We start from the raw sequence: 14,313 nt of genomic DNA on the forward strand, positions 1-14,313 counted from the left end.
AAGTACAATAATTGCTTAGGTTGTGTTAGTATGATATATTAGCATATTGTGAGAGAGGTTAATGTTATTGTTTTCCATTTCTGAACTTTTCGTGATGTATGGTGGTGTGGGATTAGACAGATCCAGGGGGGAAAGACTTCTTGAAAAGATGTGTTTTCAGGTTTTTTTCTGAATTGTAGGTAGTTTTCTGTGAGTTTCAGGTCTTTGGGTAGTGAGTTCCAAAGTTGTGTGCCTATAAACGAGAGGCTGGCGGCATGTGAAGATTTGTATTTTATACCTTTGCAATTGGGGTAGTGAAGGGTTAGGTAGGTTCTCGCTGTTCTCGTCACGCTTCTTATTGGTAGATCGATAAGTTCTGTCATGTAATCTAGTGTGAGTCCGTGGATGATTCTGTGGACTATTGTGCATATTTTGAAGGTTATGCGAGCATTAATAGGAAGCCAATGTAAGCTTCTTAGAAGGGGTTTCGTGCTTTCGAAGCGTGTTTTTCCAAAGATGAGTCTGGCAGCCGTGTTTTGTGCTGTCTGTAGTTTTCTTATGATTTGATCTTTGCAGCCTATGTAAATACCATTAAATACTACGTAAATATATAAACAGCAGCTTTCTAAAATAGCTGTGGCACATGTGTAAATGCTATTATATATGTAAGAATCACACCTGCCTTCTAAAATAACCTTTTGAGTCTGATGTGGAATTTATACAACCTGTTTGCTTACTGAGTATCTATATAACCTTTAAAATGAATGGGCTTTGGATGAGACTCAGACCACCGAGAAGATGGGCACCCTGCTTGCCAAAGATGTACAGCCTGGGGTATGGTTTCACTTGTTGGACCTCTGGTCTTACACCCTAGAAAACCTTCCCATTCTTGTTTTTGATTAGTCTTTTCTCCAAGTCTTGTTCTTTTCACTTGGCTTTCATCAAGATTCTTTGCAGATTGGGGCACTTTTCATTGGACCAACATGGAAATGATATAAAGATGTTGTACAAGTACTTTTGAGACCACAGAGGACCCAGACCCCTTTTTTTGGACTTGGCAGCACCAAATCAAGGAAGGAAACACCATGGCAGCAGCTTAACACTCCTGGCTGAGGCAGGCACCAATGTTTACTGAATCAATTAAAAGATCTCTATAATAATGTGAAGCATGGAGTGCTCTGGGTTGAGGCCCAGGCATGTCACTCTCTCCCCCGCAGTCTCACACACAGGCACATAACACACCTGGCTTTCATAAACTCGCGGATCTAATTGAATCATATTTTTTCAGTTTGAGACAAAAAAAATAAGTTCCACAGGCAAGTCCCACAAGCAGCAACACATACCCCCTACTTCCAAGTGACGAGGCCAACTCAGTTCTATAATTCCATTGTTTACCAATTCTGTACAGCGGTTGATGAATCCTGAAATGAATCTACAGTTTCCTAGCAATGACTGCATGCTATTTAAAATAACTTCAATGGTGTGTAATCTAAAATAAAATGAAAATGTCCAGTTGCCTTTGCATCAAACTTATGAAAATACATTATTTTACACTATACACAGTAGGAAGTCACAGGAATGCCTTATTTTCTGCCAGGAATACTAGGAGCACATCTGTCTTCTTTCGTGTTTTCTTCTTGCATTGAATTTTGCAGGTGGTTCTCACTATTGTTGTATAGAATGTTGCACATTTACACTGTATAACAATCGTTACAGTGTTCTGCCAGTAATGTGGCAAGAGCACAATATTGGTAATAGAATTTAATTTGACTTATTTCATCTCAACGGGCTTTGCAATTTTAGTTTAGAAATATGCATGCAGCTTGTACAATGGAAGGACAGTCTGGCTACTGATCTTTGGTGCTTCATCTGCAGTATTTGACAGGGGTTCACTACTGCCATAGTATGCAAAACCTAACCCAGTTGGAGATGTTGTCCCCGGGAGAAGGCACAGTAGTATCATTGGATCTGTTACTCCATCATATAAGAATAGTCATACTGGGTCAGACTGATGGTCCGTCTAGCCCAGTATCCTGCTTCCAACAGTAGCCAATCTGGGTCACAAGTACCTGGCAGAATCCTACATAGTGGCAACATTCCATGCTACCAATCCCAGAGCAAGCAGTGGATGAACTGAGGGGGTGGATGAGGTTCAAGGAAGATTTGAAGTGCAAGGGACGCACTGGAGAGTTACGCATCCGTGGTCAAACAGTTTGTGTGGTAGTTTGCCTTCCGATGTCCATGTATCTGTGTCTGGATCATAGCACTCGAAGGAGTCCAAATCCTCGATCATGTTGTCTGTGGTGAGGCAACGACCACCAGTTACGTACAATTTGTGTTTTATAACTGTTGCCCCATGGTGCATTCTCCTGTCCTTCATGTCTGCACATTTAACAAATTTATTGGTTTTCGTGTCGTAAGCAATAGTTCTCCTTGTATAACCTATAAAAACAGAAAAGATGAATTAGTAGGAAAGACAAGCTAACAGGAATTTTTTCTATGGTACATCCTATCTAAAACAGATTTCTAAGTTTAAAGGACATGCCCACCAACTCTTGTGTGCCTCAGCTATTGAGTAATGTATGCATGTGTCTGAGGCTGGGTGTGTACATGTGTGTGGAAGACTGAGATGGTAAATGGCCAAATCAGGTCAATGTTCAGCCACTGCAGTGAGAATTAAAAAAAAAAAATCTTTATTAAAAGCAACTGGCAACAAGATAACAGCATAAGAAACAACAAGGAAACCATCATCAGTGCAACGAAGCATTTGCAAGAACCCCATACATAAACTAGAAGCCTCCAGAGTAGAAGGGAACAAAAAATATGCCCATGTCAATTTTTCCATTTACTACCTCCCCAACCCATACCCTCCCTTGTTTTAGTAATTTTTTTTAAACATTGGCTGTAGTGATAAAAAAAATATATATCTATAGTGGCCAATGGTGAATATTTGGAGAATGTGGTCAGCAGAGGAACTTATCCACTAACTGGATAATTTATCTATTACTACTTATCGTTTCTGTAGTGCTACTAGATATACACAGTGCTGTACATATTGGACTAGGTTCTATATATGGCACCTGAAAATTCAGCGCCGAAAATATTTCCACCTGGGCATATTCTGTAAACTGTGCCTAGATTTAGGTGTGGTTTATAGAATATGCCTAGCGGCCATGCCTGTGCCACATCCATTTATGCCAAGTAAAACTTGGTGTAAATGCCAGCGCCTAAGTTAGGCACAGAACAGGTGTATTCTATAACCATACGCATAGATTTTCCGAATGCCCACAGTCTGCCAATTCCAAGACCATGGCCGTTCATCCTTTTTGGCAGCGCACATTAGAATTTACGCGCACCACTTTATTTATTTGTTACATTTGTATCCCATATTTTCCCACCTATTTGCAGGCTCAATGTGGCTTACATGGTACCGTAGAGGCGATCGCCAATACTGGTTATAACAAATACAAAGTGTGGTTGTGGTAAAGTAAAGTTCATGTGTGACAGACACATTGGGGAATCGTAAGAAGAAGAGTTAGGTAATGTCCATTAAGTCCAGTATGAGTTTTGGTTTTGTTGTGTTGCTGTGTTAAGGCATTTAAGTTGGATCGTTAAGGTATGCCTTTTTGAACAAGTTAGCTTTTAGTAATTTCCGGAATTTCAGGTGGTTATATGTTGTTTTCACGGCTTTTGGTAATGCGTTCCATTTTACAGAATATGCCTAGCATGTTGTGCATGTAAATTCTAATTAATACCAATTAGTGTCAATAATTCCTTGTTGTGTGGCAATTTGGCTGCTAAGTAATTAAATTGCATATAAAAATCCAGAATACCACCAAATTTACGTGTGCAATTTTGGTCACGCTATATAGAATCTGGGGGATTATGGATTAGATTCAGTAAATGGTGCCCCAATTTGGGCACCGATAAAAATGAGCACTGAGTTCTATTCTCCGAGTTGGGCACCATTTAAGTAGCGCTTAACACCAGGATCCATGCCCAATTTTGTGCGCGAGGATTTACGCCAACTGAAACATGACGAAAATCCTTATGCCTAAGGGCCCTGTTTACTAAGGTGCGTTAGTGTTTTTAACGTGCCTACACTTAGCGCATGTGCCAACCATGTAAGCGCCTATAGGGATATTGTAGGCACGTACATGATTAACGTGCATACATGGTTAACGCGTGTTAAAAATGTTAACGTGCCTACAATGTTGCTTAGTAAACAGGGCCATAAATTAGGCATGGATCTCCCATATTCTATAATAGTGGGAGTATCTTTAGTGAATGCCCCTGGCCTGCCCATGCCCACACCCCCTTTTCAGTTGTGCGCTAAAAATTTATGCATGCATCTTTATAGACTAGCGCTTAGCAAGAGGCATGTGTACATTTAAATTGTGGATAATTAGTGCCAATAACTGATTCTTAGCACCCAATTATCGGCACTAAATGGCTCTTTATTCAATTACATTGAAAATTTGAGCACCATTTATAGAATTAGGGGGTATATGCAGGTACTTTCTCTGTCCCTAGAGGGCTCACAATCTAAGGGCATTTTTAACACGCCTATAATTAGTGTACATGCTAACCGTGTAGACACCTATAGGGATATTGTAGGCGTGTACACTGTTGACACACGTACATGGTTAATGCACATTAAAAACATTAACACGCCTATAACGCGGCTTAGTAAACAGGGCCCTAAGTTTTGTACCTGGGACAATGGAGGGTTAAGTGGCTTCCCAGGGTCACAAGGAGCTGCAGGGGGAATCAAACCCAGTTCCCCAGGAGCTCAGTCCACTGCACTAACCTCTACAAACTGAATAATACCTCTATCTGGGTAAGTTCCAGCACCATCCTAGCTCCACACATGCTGCGCCATGGCATAGTCCGCATAGTGCAGAGGCTGTCTGTAAGGATATTCAGAGGCATTATCTGTGTAGTGTTGCTGAATATCCTGTTTAGCGGTACTTACATGGATTGCAGGTGCTGTTGTGCAGATATGGACTTTTGAATGTTGACTCAAATATATCTTAGTGGTTATGTGAGCAGTTTTATAAATCAGTGCCTCCCTTTAGGTGGCCAGAAGCGATGCTGTGAGAGCACTTCCAGAGCAGGACAGAACTTCACTGGTAATTTATTTACTGGGAAATTGCTTTTAAACTTGGGGATCATGCTAAATGATAAGACGCCCATAAGAATGTTACTCTTTAGTGTCGCTAAATTCATTAGTGTACCTTAGTAAAAGGACCCCCATAGAGTTAAATAGGTTATCTCAGTGTCTTTGTTTTGAAGTTAATCTGCTTGTTTAGCAAAGGCAGTTTAAGGAATATGGATTTTTTTTTGTTGGTTTAGCATTTAAAGCCTCTCTTACTGTTTCATGGGTTAGCAATTAAAGGACTATTCTAGAGTTCACCATAGTATGAGTGTAGTGCACAGCTGATAATCACAGGAAAGCTCAGTTTGGAGTTTAATTCCCTTTCATTCACCCCTGATCTCTGATTTATAGGCTCTTGAACCAATTAGGAGGCTGGAAAGTTAATTAGGGCATCTCTATCTATAGTGTTCTTAGGTCTGTAGAGGGAAACCTACCAATAACAATACAAATAATAAAAATTATAAGCCCCTGTAAATATTAGCATAGCCTAGAATATAACTAGGGGACTTCAGTCTATAAATTTCTACTCCATTAGCAACTTAATTAAGAAATGTCAATAATAAAATGCAGACAGCAGTAAGATGGGGCCAGCCAGTCTTTTGAGTTGAGTGTCACAAATTTAATTGTCTCCCAGTTGGTGAGAGGTCATATAGTATACGTAGTGCAAAGAGCTCCTAACACTCAGAGAACAGGTTCGATCCCTGGAGGCTAGAGTAGCAGACTTGGAGGAGCTGAGGCTCAGAGAAGTATATAGAGGATGCCTGCAGGGCCATAGTGAAGTCCCTTCTCTGTGCTGTCATAGAAAAGAAAAGTCACCTGAAGGGAGAGCATCACCTTGGAGAGGCAGGAAGCGATCCTGTAGTCAAAACCTGCCCCCCAGGAGATGCAACATCCTCTGTCACTGCGGATGTGTTTCCAGGGGTTTATGCCAGGGAAGGGTTAGGACAGCCATATTAGTTGGAGAGTCAATCATTAGCATTATAGATAGCTAGGTGCCTGGTGGATGTGAGGATTGCTTGGTTACTTGCCTGCCTGGTGCGAAGGTGGTGGATCTCACAAGTCAGCTAGATAAGATTTTAGATAGTGCTGGGGAGAAGCTGGCTGTCTTGGTACATGTCAGTACCAATGACATAGAAAACTCCAGAACCTCCAGAGTAGTATTTTCAGAAATGCTCCCCGTTTCATGTGCAGGACCTAAGATGCAGGCAGAGCTCCAAAGACTCAGTGCATGCATGAGACAATGGTGCAGGGGGGGAGGTATTTAGATTTTTTAGGAACAGGGCAACATTCTGAGGAAGGAGAAGCAAAGCCTATTTCGAAAGGATGGACTCCACCTTAACCGGGATGGAACCAGACTGCTGGCACTAAGATTTAAAAAATTGATAGAGCAGCTTTTAAATTAGAATGGGGGAGGGGGGGGAAGCCAACAGTCGCTTAGGAGCACATGGTTCAGAGTGAGGTATCCTTGAAGGATACTATTATAACAGGACATTTAAGGATTCCTAATAGAGAGGTTTCAACAAAGGTGAAAGAAAGCCAGGATTGTTTAAGGGTAGAACAGAGCAAGGGTTGCAAATTATCCATGTCAGCTTCTAAGCAGCTCAGTTGGATTGGAGTTAATCAAGAAAGTGTTTGAGTCAAGACCTTCTGTAAATGGATCAAGATTTTTCTGTGTTAAAGGATTCAAGTGCATAATTCCTTGGATTCTAAATATGGTACCCAGATATGGCTGGGCGCACTTGTGAGGAGCGCGGAACTTAATTGACTTATGAGTTAACAATCAATAACTGGATGCTAACAATCAATTACTGATGTTAATTGGCGCCATTTAGGATTTGTGAGCACGTCTGGCTGCACACTATTCTATAACGCTGGGCACCTTCTGCTCAGTGTGCTGCTGCAGCTAAGAAAGCAGATAGAATGTTAGGTATTATTAGGAAAGGAATGGAAAACAAAAATGTCTTTGTATCGGTCCATGGTGCGACCGCACCTCGAATATTGTGTTCAATTCTGGTCGCCGCATCTCAAAAAAGATATAGTGGAATTAGAAAAGGTGCAGAGAAGGGCTACGAAAATGATTAAGGGGATGGGACGACTTCCCTATGAGGAAAGGCTAAAGCGGCTGGGGCTCTTCAGCTTGGAGAAAAGGCGGGTGGGGAGAGATATGATAGAGATCTATAAAATAATGAGTGGAGTTGAACGGGTAGATGTGAAGCGTCTGTTCATGCTTTCCAAAAATACTAGGACTAAGGGACATGTGATGAAGCTACAATGTAGTAAATTTAAAACGAATCGGAGAAAATGTTTCTTCACTCAATGTGTAATTAAACTCTGGAATTCGTTGCCAGAGAATGTGGTAAAGGTGGTTAGCTTAGCGGAGCTTAAAAAAGGTTTGGACGGCTCCCTAAAGGAAAAGTCCATAGACCGTTATTAAATGGACTTGGGGAAAATCCACTATTTCTGTGATAAGCAGTATAAAATGTTTTGTACTTTTTGCCAGGTATTTGTGATCTGGATTGGCCACTGTTGGAAACAGGATGCTGGGCTTGATGGACCTTTGGTCTTTCCCAGTATAGCAATACTTATAGGGGCCCTTTTACTAAACTGCATAGGCGTCTACACGCGCCAATTCAGAACTACCGTCTGGCTACCACGTGGCCTAGGTGGTCATTTCATTTTTTACACGCTCTCACTATGCAACAAAAAATTTCCGATACCTGGCACTAACCGGGCGGTAATCAGCATTGTACGTGTGCTGACGATTACTGCCTGGTTAACGCATGGACGCGTACCAATTTTCATTTTGCCGCACGTCCATTTTCGGCCAAAAAAAAGAGGACTTTTTTGCAGGTGCGCTGAAAAATGAACCTGCGCGCATCCAATATACGCGTCTACACCAGTGCAGCTAGCCATCAAAAGAATAATTATCATGTGTTAGCCGGAATTCAGGATAGATTAGACTCTGAATTAAAACATTAAAATCCAGTGACTTGCAATTCCTTAAAACCATGCTGCATTGGAAGTTGTGGTAAATAAGTTGCGGAAAATGTCTGTAAAATGGAGCAATATGTTCCATTCTAAATTTCTGGTAAACTGAAGAACACTACTTTTAGTCCACTCCTGACATCACCAGAGCTGAATGATGGATTAATTTCTTGTGTATAATCTTGAATACGTTTCAGCTATTTTTCAACGTTCATCCTTCTGTTATTGCTAGGAATACTAACGCAAAGGGCAGTTTATGGGGCCAGAGCGTGGGAAGCTTCACAAGGAATTGGGTTACAATCTAAGAACAGAATAACAGAGATGAGCATTGTAAGCTAGATTTTGAAAGAGGGGAGGCGGGATATATAGACATGATTTTTATTTTGCACTCTTTTGTCTTTTCTTTGATTCTTCTTTTCCTTTGTCAGATGCTTTGAAGTCCTTGTCTGCAGCCTCATGACTAAGCAAGATCCTGATTTACCAAGGGCCAAATATTCAGAGGGAAGTATCTACATAACTTTTACAGTTATCCAGATATCCTTCCCTGGCAGATGACATCAGATGCTGGGAGCTTACAGCCTCCAAACCTTTTCCACTCAACAAATAACCAACACATCTAGCACCCAACCAACGGGCTGACTCCCCCTTCCCAACCCAATCCCATGCTTGGTGAATCCTTGCAGGCTTGAAGGAGAGAGATAGGGGAGAGGATTAGGGTAAGTAGTTGAGGTGGGGGGGGGGGGGGGCATATATTTTCGCAGTTTTATTCCTGGATAGTTATCTGAATCAAGGTAGAAAAAGAAGTTCCTCTTTCTCCTAACCCTCATTTTTGCCTCTAGGGCCCACTTTAATCCAGTGACATGGTCACGGAAGACCTTGGGGTCTTAGGCACCTCCAATATAGGTTCAGGTCTCCCCCAATTGAGGGACTGTTTGCCGCTTTGGCTGGTAGGGGTCCCCAAGCCGTGCCAGTGGAAGCCCTCCTCCATGTGAAGTCTGGCAGTTGGCAGTGCTTTTCTTCAGCTGCCTCTGCCCCTTGTACATGCTCCAATATTGAGCAAGCTTCTTCACTGTGTCCAGGAAGGGTAATCTGTATTAGATTTGGCACAGCCAGAGATTTTTCAGAGGATAATTGGGGGTACTGAGTACTGGCACCTTTTTCATTGTCTGCTAAAATTGATCCATGGTCCCCAAGTATTAATAAAAAAAAACCCAGGCTCTGCACCCTGATTCTGCCTTTCCATTGATGCTGTGACTAGTTTATTTATTTATTTATTGCACTTGTATCCCACATTTTCCCACCTATTTGCAGGCTCAATGTGGCTTACAAAAATCTGTTATGGCAACGCCACACCAGGGTCAATAATACAATTGGTGTTACACAGAAAATAGAGAGAGCAAGAGGATTTGGTTAAGGAATTGTAGAGTAGGACAATCTGAATAGAAGGTGTTTAGGTGTTGTGTTGTAGTTAGTTATGGGTTCTCGTGGTAGGCTTTGTTAAAGAGATGGGTTTTCAGAGCTTTGCGGAAGCTATTTAGTTCATTTATCATTTTTAAGTGAGTTGGTAGTGCATTCCACATCTGCGTACTCATGTAAGAAAAGCTAGTCGCATATGTAAGTTTGTATTTTAATCCTTTACAGCTGGGGAAGTGTAGGTTCAGAAAGGTGCGGGAAGATCATTTAGCATTAGTTGCAGGGGTCCTGGCTATTATGGGGTTGGTTCTTCAAGTGATCTCTCCACCCCAGAAGGATAGCCTGGCTTTTGAGTACTGGCACCTTTTTTGCTAGAAAAAAATACACTGGGCACACCCAGTCATTTGTAAATGCTGGTACCTATGGTGTCACTGAATATCATTACAGACTGTCTTTATGCTCTCTGGATAGCATTGAGGTGGTCTGGGGCTGGAGCTTAGAAAAGGTTAGATATTTTCGGTTAGCAATGAAATACAGTCCACTAACCGGAGAAGTATCTGGATAAGCTTAGGAGAGCAAAAAGGCTGTCCTAGCTTCATCTGTCTTGCTATCCAGATAGAGGTCTCAATGTTGCTGCTATCTGGATAGCAGTGAAGATCACTGCTGTGTCTGGACATTCGGTGCTAGCCACTATGGTGGCAACTCTATAAATGGGCACCTCCTTTTAGGCATGTCGATGTAGCAATAGGAGCACCTATTCTATGACAGCATCTGGGTATCCAGATGTGGCTATAGAATACCAGTGCAAGTTGGCATCAGCACACCCCAAATTTATGCGCCTGCAGTTGCACCAGCCTGGCATGTGCAGTGTACACCCATGTCCTGCCTATGCTCCTCCCATGTGTACACATCCCTTGCATTTGCACACTATAGCATTTATACGCATCCTTATAGAACAGTGCCCAGGGTGCTTACACAAATAAGTGCTACTTTTCTCTGCACTTATGTATGCAAAGGGGTGATTACTGGTGCATGCCTAGTTACAGAATTGCCCTTCAGCTGGATAGTGGTGCTATGTATCCAGATTTATTTCAGCTGCTGCGACTGGCATTAAAAAAAAAAAAAAGCTGACAGCCGAGGCTGAATATCAGCCACTAAAGCTTTGTCCTCATTCTGTTTTTATGGAAAAAATTAGTAAATTAGACCCAGACTTTGTTATTGGTAGGACACAGATGAGCAGACCCACCCACACCTATGGGTCCCAGTATGACCCGAGTATTTCCATAGAAAAATATGTTGCACTGTTTTCAATAGACTATGAATCCTGTTACTTCGTATGATAGAGTATGTGAAATAAACTTTGTTCTCCTTTAGGCTGCCTCAAAGGGCTGCCTAAAGAGAGTTCTAGCTCTAGACTACCTAGCCAGGTGGACATGGCCCATCAGGGGGAAGTAAAAACCCAGAGCAGGAACAAGACCTAGAGAAGGAAGGAACAGCCTTTCAGGGTAGACCTGTATGAGTTAAGGGGAAAAAACCAGAAGAGTAGAAAAGGTAGGAAAGTTCTCAATTGAACATTGTGAATTGCTGACCTTGAGGCTTAATAGAAGCTAGGCCCTTCCCTGTCTGTTAAATGCTGACCTTTAAGTTGATACTTCTGTGTACATACTGACTAGCTGTAGCTTGGCAGAAACATATTGAAACAAGAGTTATAAGAGGATTGGTTTATTCCTGAGTTACCAGGCATGGGTACATAATTGGTGCACATTTCAATAAGAGTTTTATGCTACTTTACACTGTGGCTTGTCTGTGTCTGTGGTGGGCCTGTGCCTCTCATTTGCTCACAATATCACACTTGGAGTACTGTTTTCTAAATTTTTTTCTTTTGCTCCTGGTTGGTATTCCTGTCACACTGATTGTTTTGAAGTGGACCTGTTTATCGTTTTGGTAGGGTTGTCATGTTGGGATATTGTCTTGCATAGTCTCTTCTACTTTAGGCAATCCTGACTAATGCAGCATTTAACCCTGGCCAACCTCCCCCCACAATAAAAAAGCAGGATATAATGTTCCCATCATAGTATTTACCTTCTACAGGAGAAAATAAGATTTGAAGATGTATGGGTCAATATTCAACGAGGTAATCGAATGATAGTATAGACAGAAGGAAATGAACCCTACACTATTGTGTCTGCTCAGAACTATGCCTGGTTTCCAAATGCTAATCTAAAAAGGTGAGTTTTAAGTAGTTATTTAAAGTTGGGAAAAGAAAGTTCAGTATGAAGTGAAGGGGGAAGCACGTTCCAAAGGAGGGGACCAACACAGTAGAAAGAAGATGGAGTCCAGCCGGTCACCTGAGACTGGGGGGGGGGGGGGGGGACAAAAGATGACCATCATGGTGCAAATGAAGAGCAGGGGTATGAGGGACACCAGAATAAAGGACCCCGTGAATCATGGTAAGGGATTTGAATTGAATGTGATATTGTATGGGAAGCCATTGATATTTTATCAAAAGTGGTATAATATGATGAAATCTTTTTGCACAGGAAAGATCTGGAGGGCTGTGTTTTGGGGTGTGGTCTATATAATGCTGTCCTAGTTTGCTTGGATGGTTGTCTGGGTATTGGCAATGACATCTGGTCAGAGCCGAACATCTGGGTATAGATATAAATGTTACTGCTGGTATTTCAATCCAGCACTGACTGTAGTAATTAAATATTGAGAGAATAGTTCAAAAATGATTTCATGTAGTATTACATTTCAATGTGAGGCATTGCACAGAAGATTTCATCTTAGCCAGATTCTGGGCATCAGCTTGTTGTAACTTGCTGCTTTAATTTCTTTTGTTTAATACGTTTATATTTTATATACTGTTCTCTTAATATATATTCTATGCATTACTAAGCAATTAGATAAACTAGCCCTGTCTGTTGTGTGTCCGATGTGAATGATGTATCCATGTGGTTGTTACGTTATGTTTTTCTTCTCCTGTTGTAGTTGTAAGATAGGTTTCCAGGTTTTTTTTAAATTCTGTTTCTCTGTCTTTCATTATGGCTGTCTCCCATTCCATTTCTAGAATTTTCCAGCATTCAAAGGAAGACTTTGAACAAGACTTGTTTTTCTTTATTTCAAACTGTTTTTCATTGCAAATAAGTAAAACAGGTAACTTGTTGCATATAGGTAATTGAAACAAGAGTTCTCCCCAGGGAGGAAGAGTCTTTGAAACTGAATGCTGATCAATTGGCTGAGAAACTACCAGACTGAATGGGTGGATGTTGATTGACGAGAGAGAGGGTCTGGATTATTGTAGAGGTGGATGTTAAGCTTCAGTGAGAAAAGGATATTTTTTGTTGACAGGATGGATGCTGGGTTTGGTAAAAGAAGGATGTTGGACATTGTTAAAAAGGATACTTTTGTCTCAGAGAGAAGAGAGGGACTGTGGACAGCTTGCTCTTGAGCCAAAGATGGATAATTTTGTTTTGTAGAGAGGGGTGCTGAGAATACCATAAGAATAAGGGGGCTGAGGAAATAACCAATAGGATCAGAGCATGTGTTTTGGGCTGAAGCCTGAACCTGGCAGATTTGCCATAGACTGGAGAAATGGGTAACATGTAAGGTATGACCTATGAAAAAAAAGATTACATGTTCTACCAGGAAGTTACTGATAGATTGAATTACATACTAAAAATACAAATACAACAAACGTAAACATGCACACACAGTTGTGGGAGCAGAACACTATGGCGCTCATTTTTGAAGCAGAAGGACATCTCAAAATGGCCAAAAAAAGATCCAGCTGCCAAAAATGTCCAATTCGCGATTTTTGAAAGTCAGAATTTGGACCTTTTACACTGCAGTTCTCCCAAATAGCAAGGGAGTATGTTGGAAGCGTGTTGTGGGCGGGACTAGAATAGGCCCAAAATTAGGAAGTCTTTCAGTGAAAATGGAGCGGGAAGAAACGTCCAAGGCAAAAAAGAAGGCTACTTTTAGCTAGACTTGTTTCAATCATGTACGGGGTACACAAAGTTGCCCTCATTGAGCAACTGACCACTGGAGGGATGAAGGCATGACCCCCCCCCCTTTTGTCTCCCAGTGGTTACTGACCCCCCACCATCCACCATAAGAAGTGAAAGTGACAATGGATACCAGGCTCTAGGACAACTTCAGATATTATGGCCATTCCTAATAGAGCAGCAAGCAAGTTTAAGGAGTATCCTAGTGGTCAGTGCAGTGGACTTTGAACAACAGGACCCAGGTTTAACTCCCACTTTAACTCTTTCACTTCTGTACAAATATGTGAGCCATCCTAGAACATAGAAATACATACTGTACCTGAGTTTATAAGACACCTGCAAGCATGATGGCTATTATAGTGGTGAACCTTTAGGTACAGTAGATTTTCATCTGTTCCTAGAGGGCTCACAATAATATATAAAAGAATTTAGGTGGGATTTATACTTGGGTTCCATTGTTTAAAGTCCAGTGCATTGACCACTAGGCTGCCCCTCTGCTCTGCAGGGACATATTGTGTGGCCATTTTTGTACAAAATGATGCCAGACAGATGTTATTTTGTGTCTGCTTTATGGTGTTCATATTTTGGACATTTCATTTTGGAAAATTGGCTTTTCATTTTGGACGTTTTCAGCGCAAGATGTTTTTCCTGTTCAAAAATGGCTGTGAGATGGACCTTTTTTGGATTTTATGAGCAGGACCTCCTAATTATGACTTGTACGTTGTTTCGAAAATGCCCCTCCACATTGTGATGAAGTACACACTCAACTCC

General features: G+C 41.5%; 1 protein-coding gene across 2 annotated transcripts in view; it reads right to left on the bottom strand.

Annotated features, from left to right (window-relative positions):
* Nucleotides 1–2,030: 2,030 nt before the first annotated feature.
* KLHL38 (kelch like family member 38) overlaps nt 2,031–14,313 on the bottom strand; it is a 32,757-nt gene continuing 20,474 nt past the window's right edge. For both annotated transcript variants that reach the window (XM_030218834.1, XM_030218824.1), the window contains exon 4: nt 2,031–2,421. In XM_030218834.1, coding sequence (XP_030074694.1) covers nt 2,132–2,421 — 290 coding nt within the window. In that variant the 3' untranslated portion in view covers nt 2,031–2,131. The remainder of the gene's footprint in view (nt 2,422–14,313) is intronic.

This window comes from Microcaecilia unicolor, chromosome 1, assembly GCF_901765095.1.
Source record: "Microcaecilia unicolor chromosome 1, aMicUni1.1, whole genome shotgun sequence".
Classification (NCBI taxonomy): domain Eukaryota; kingdom Metazoa; phylum Chordata; class Amphibia; order Gymnophiona; family Siphonopidae; genus Microcaecilia; species Microcaecilia unicolor.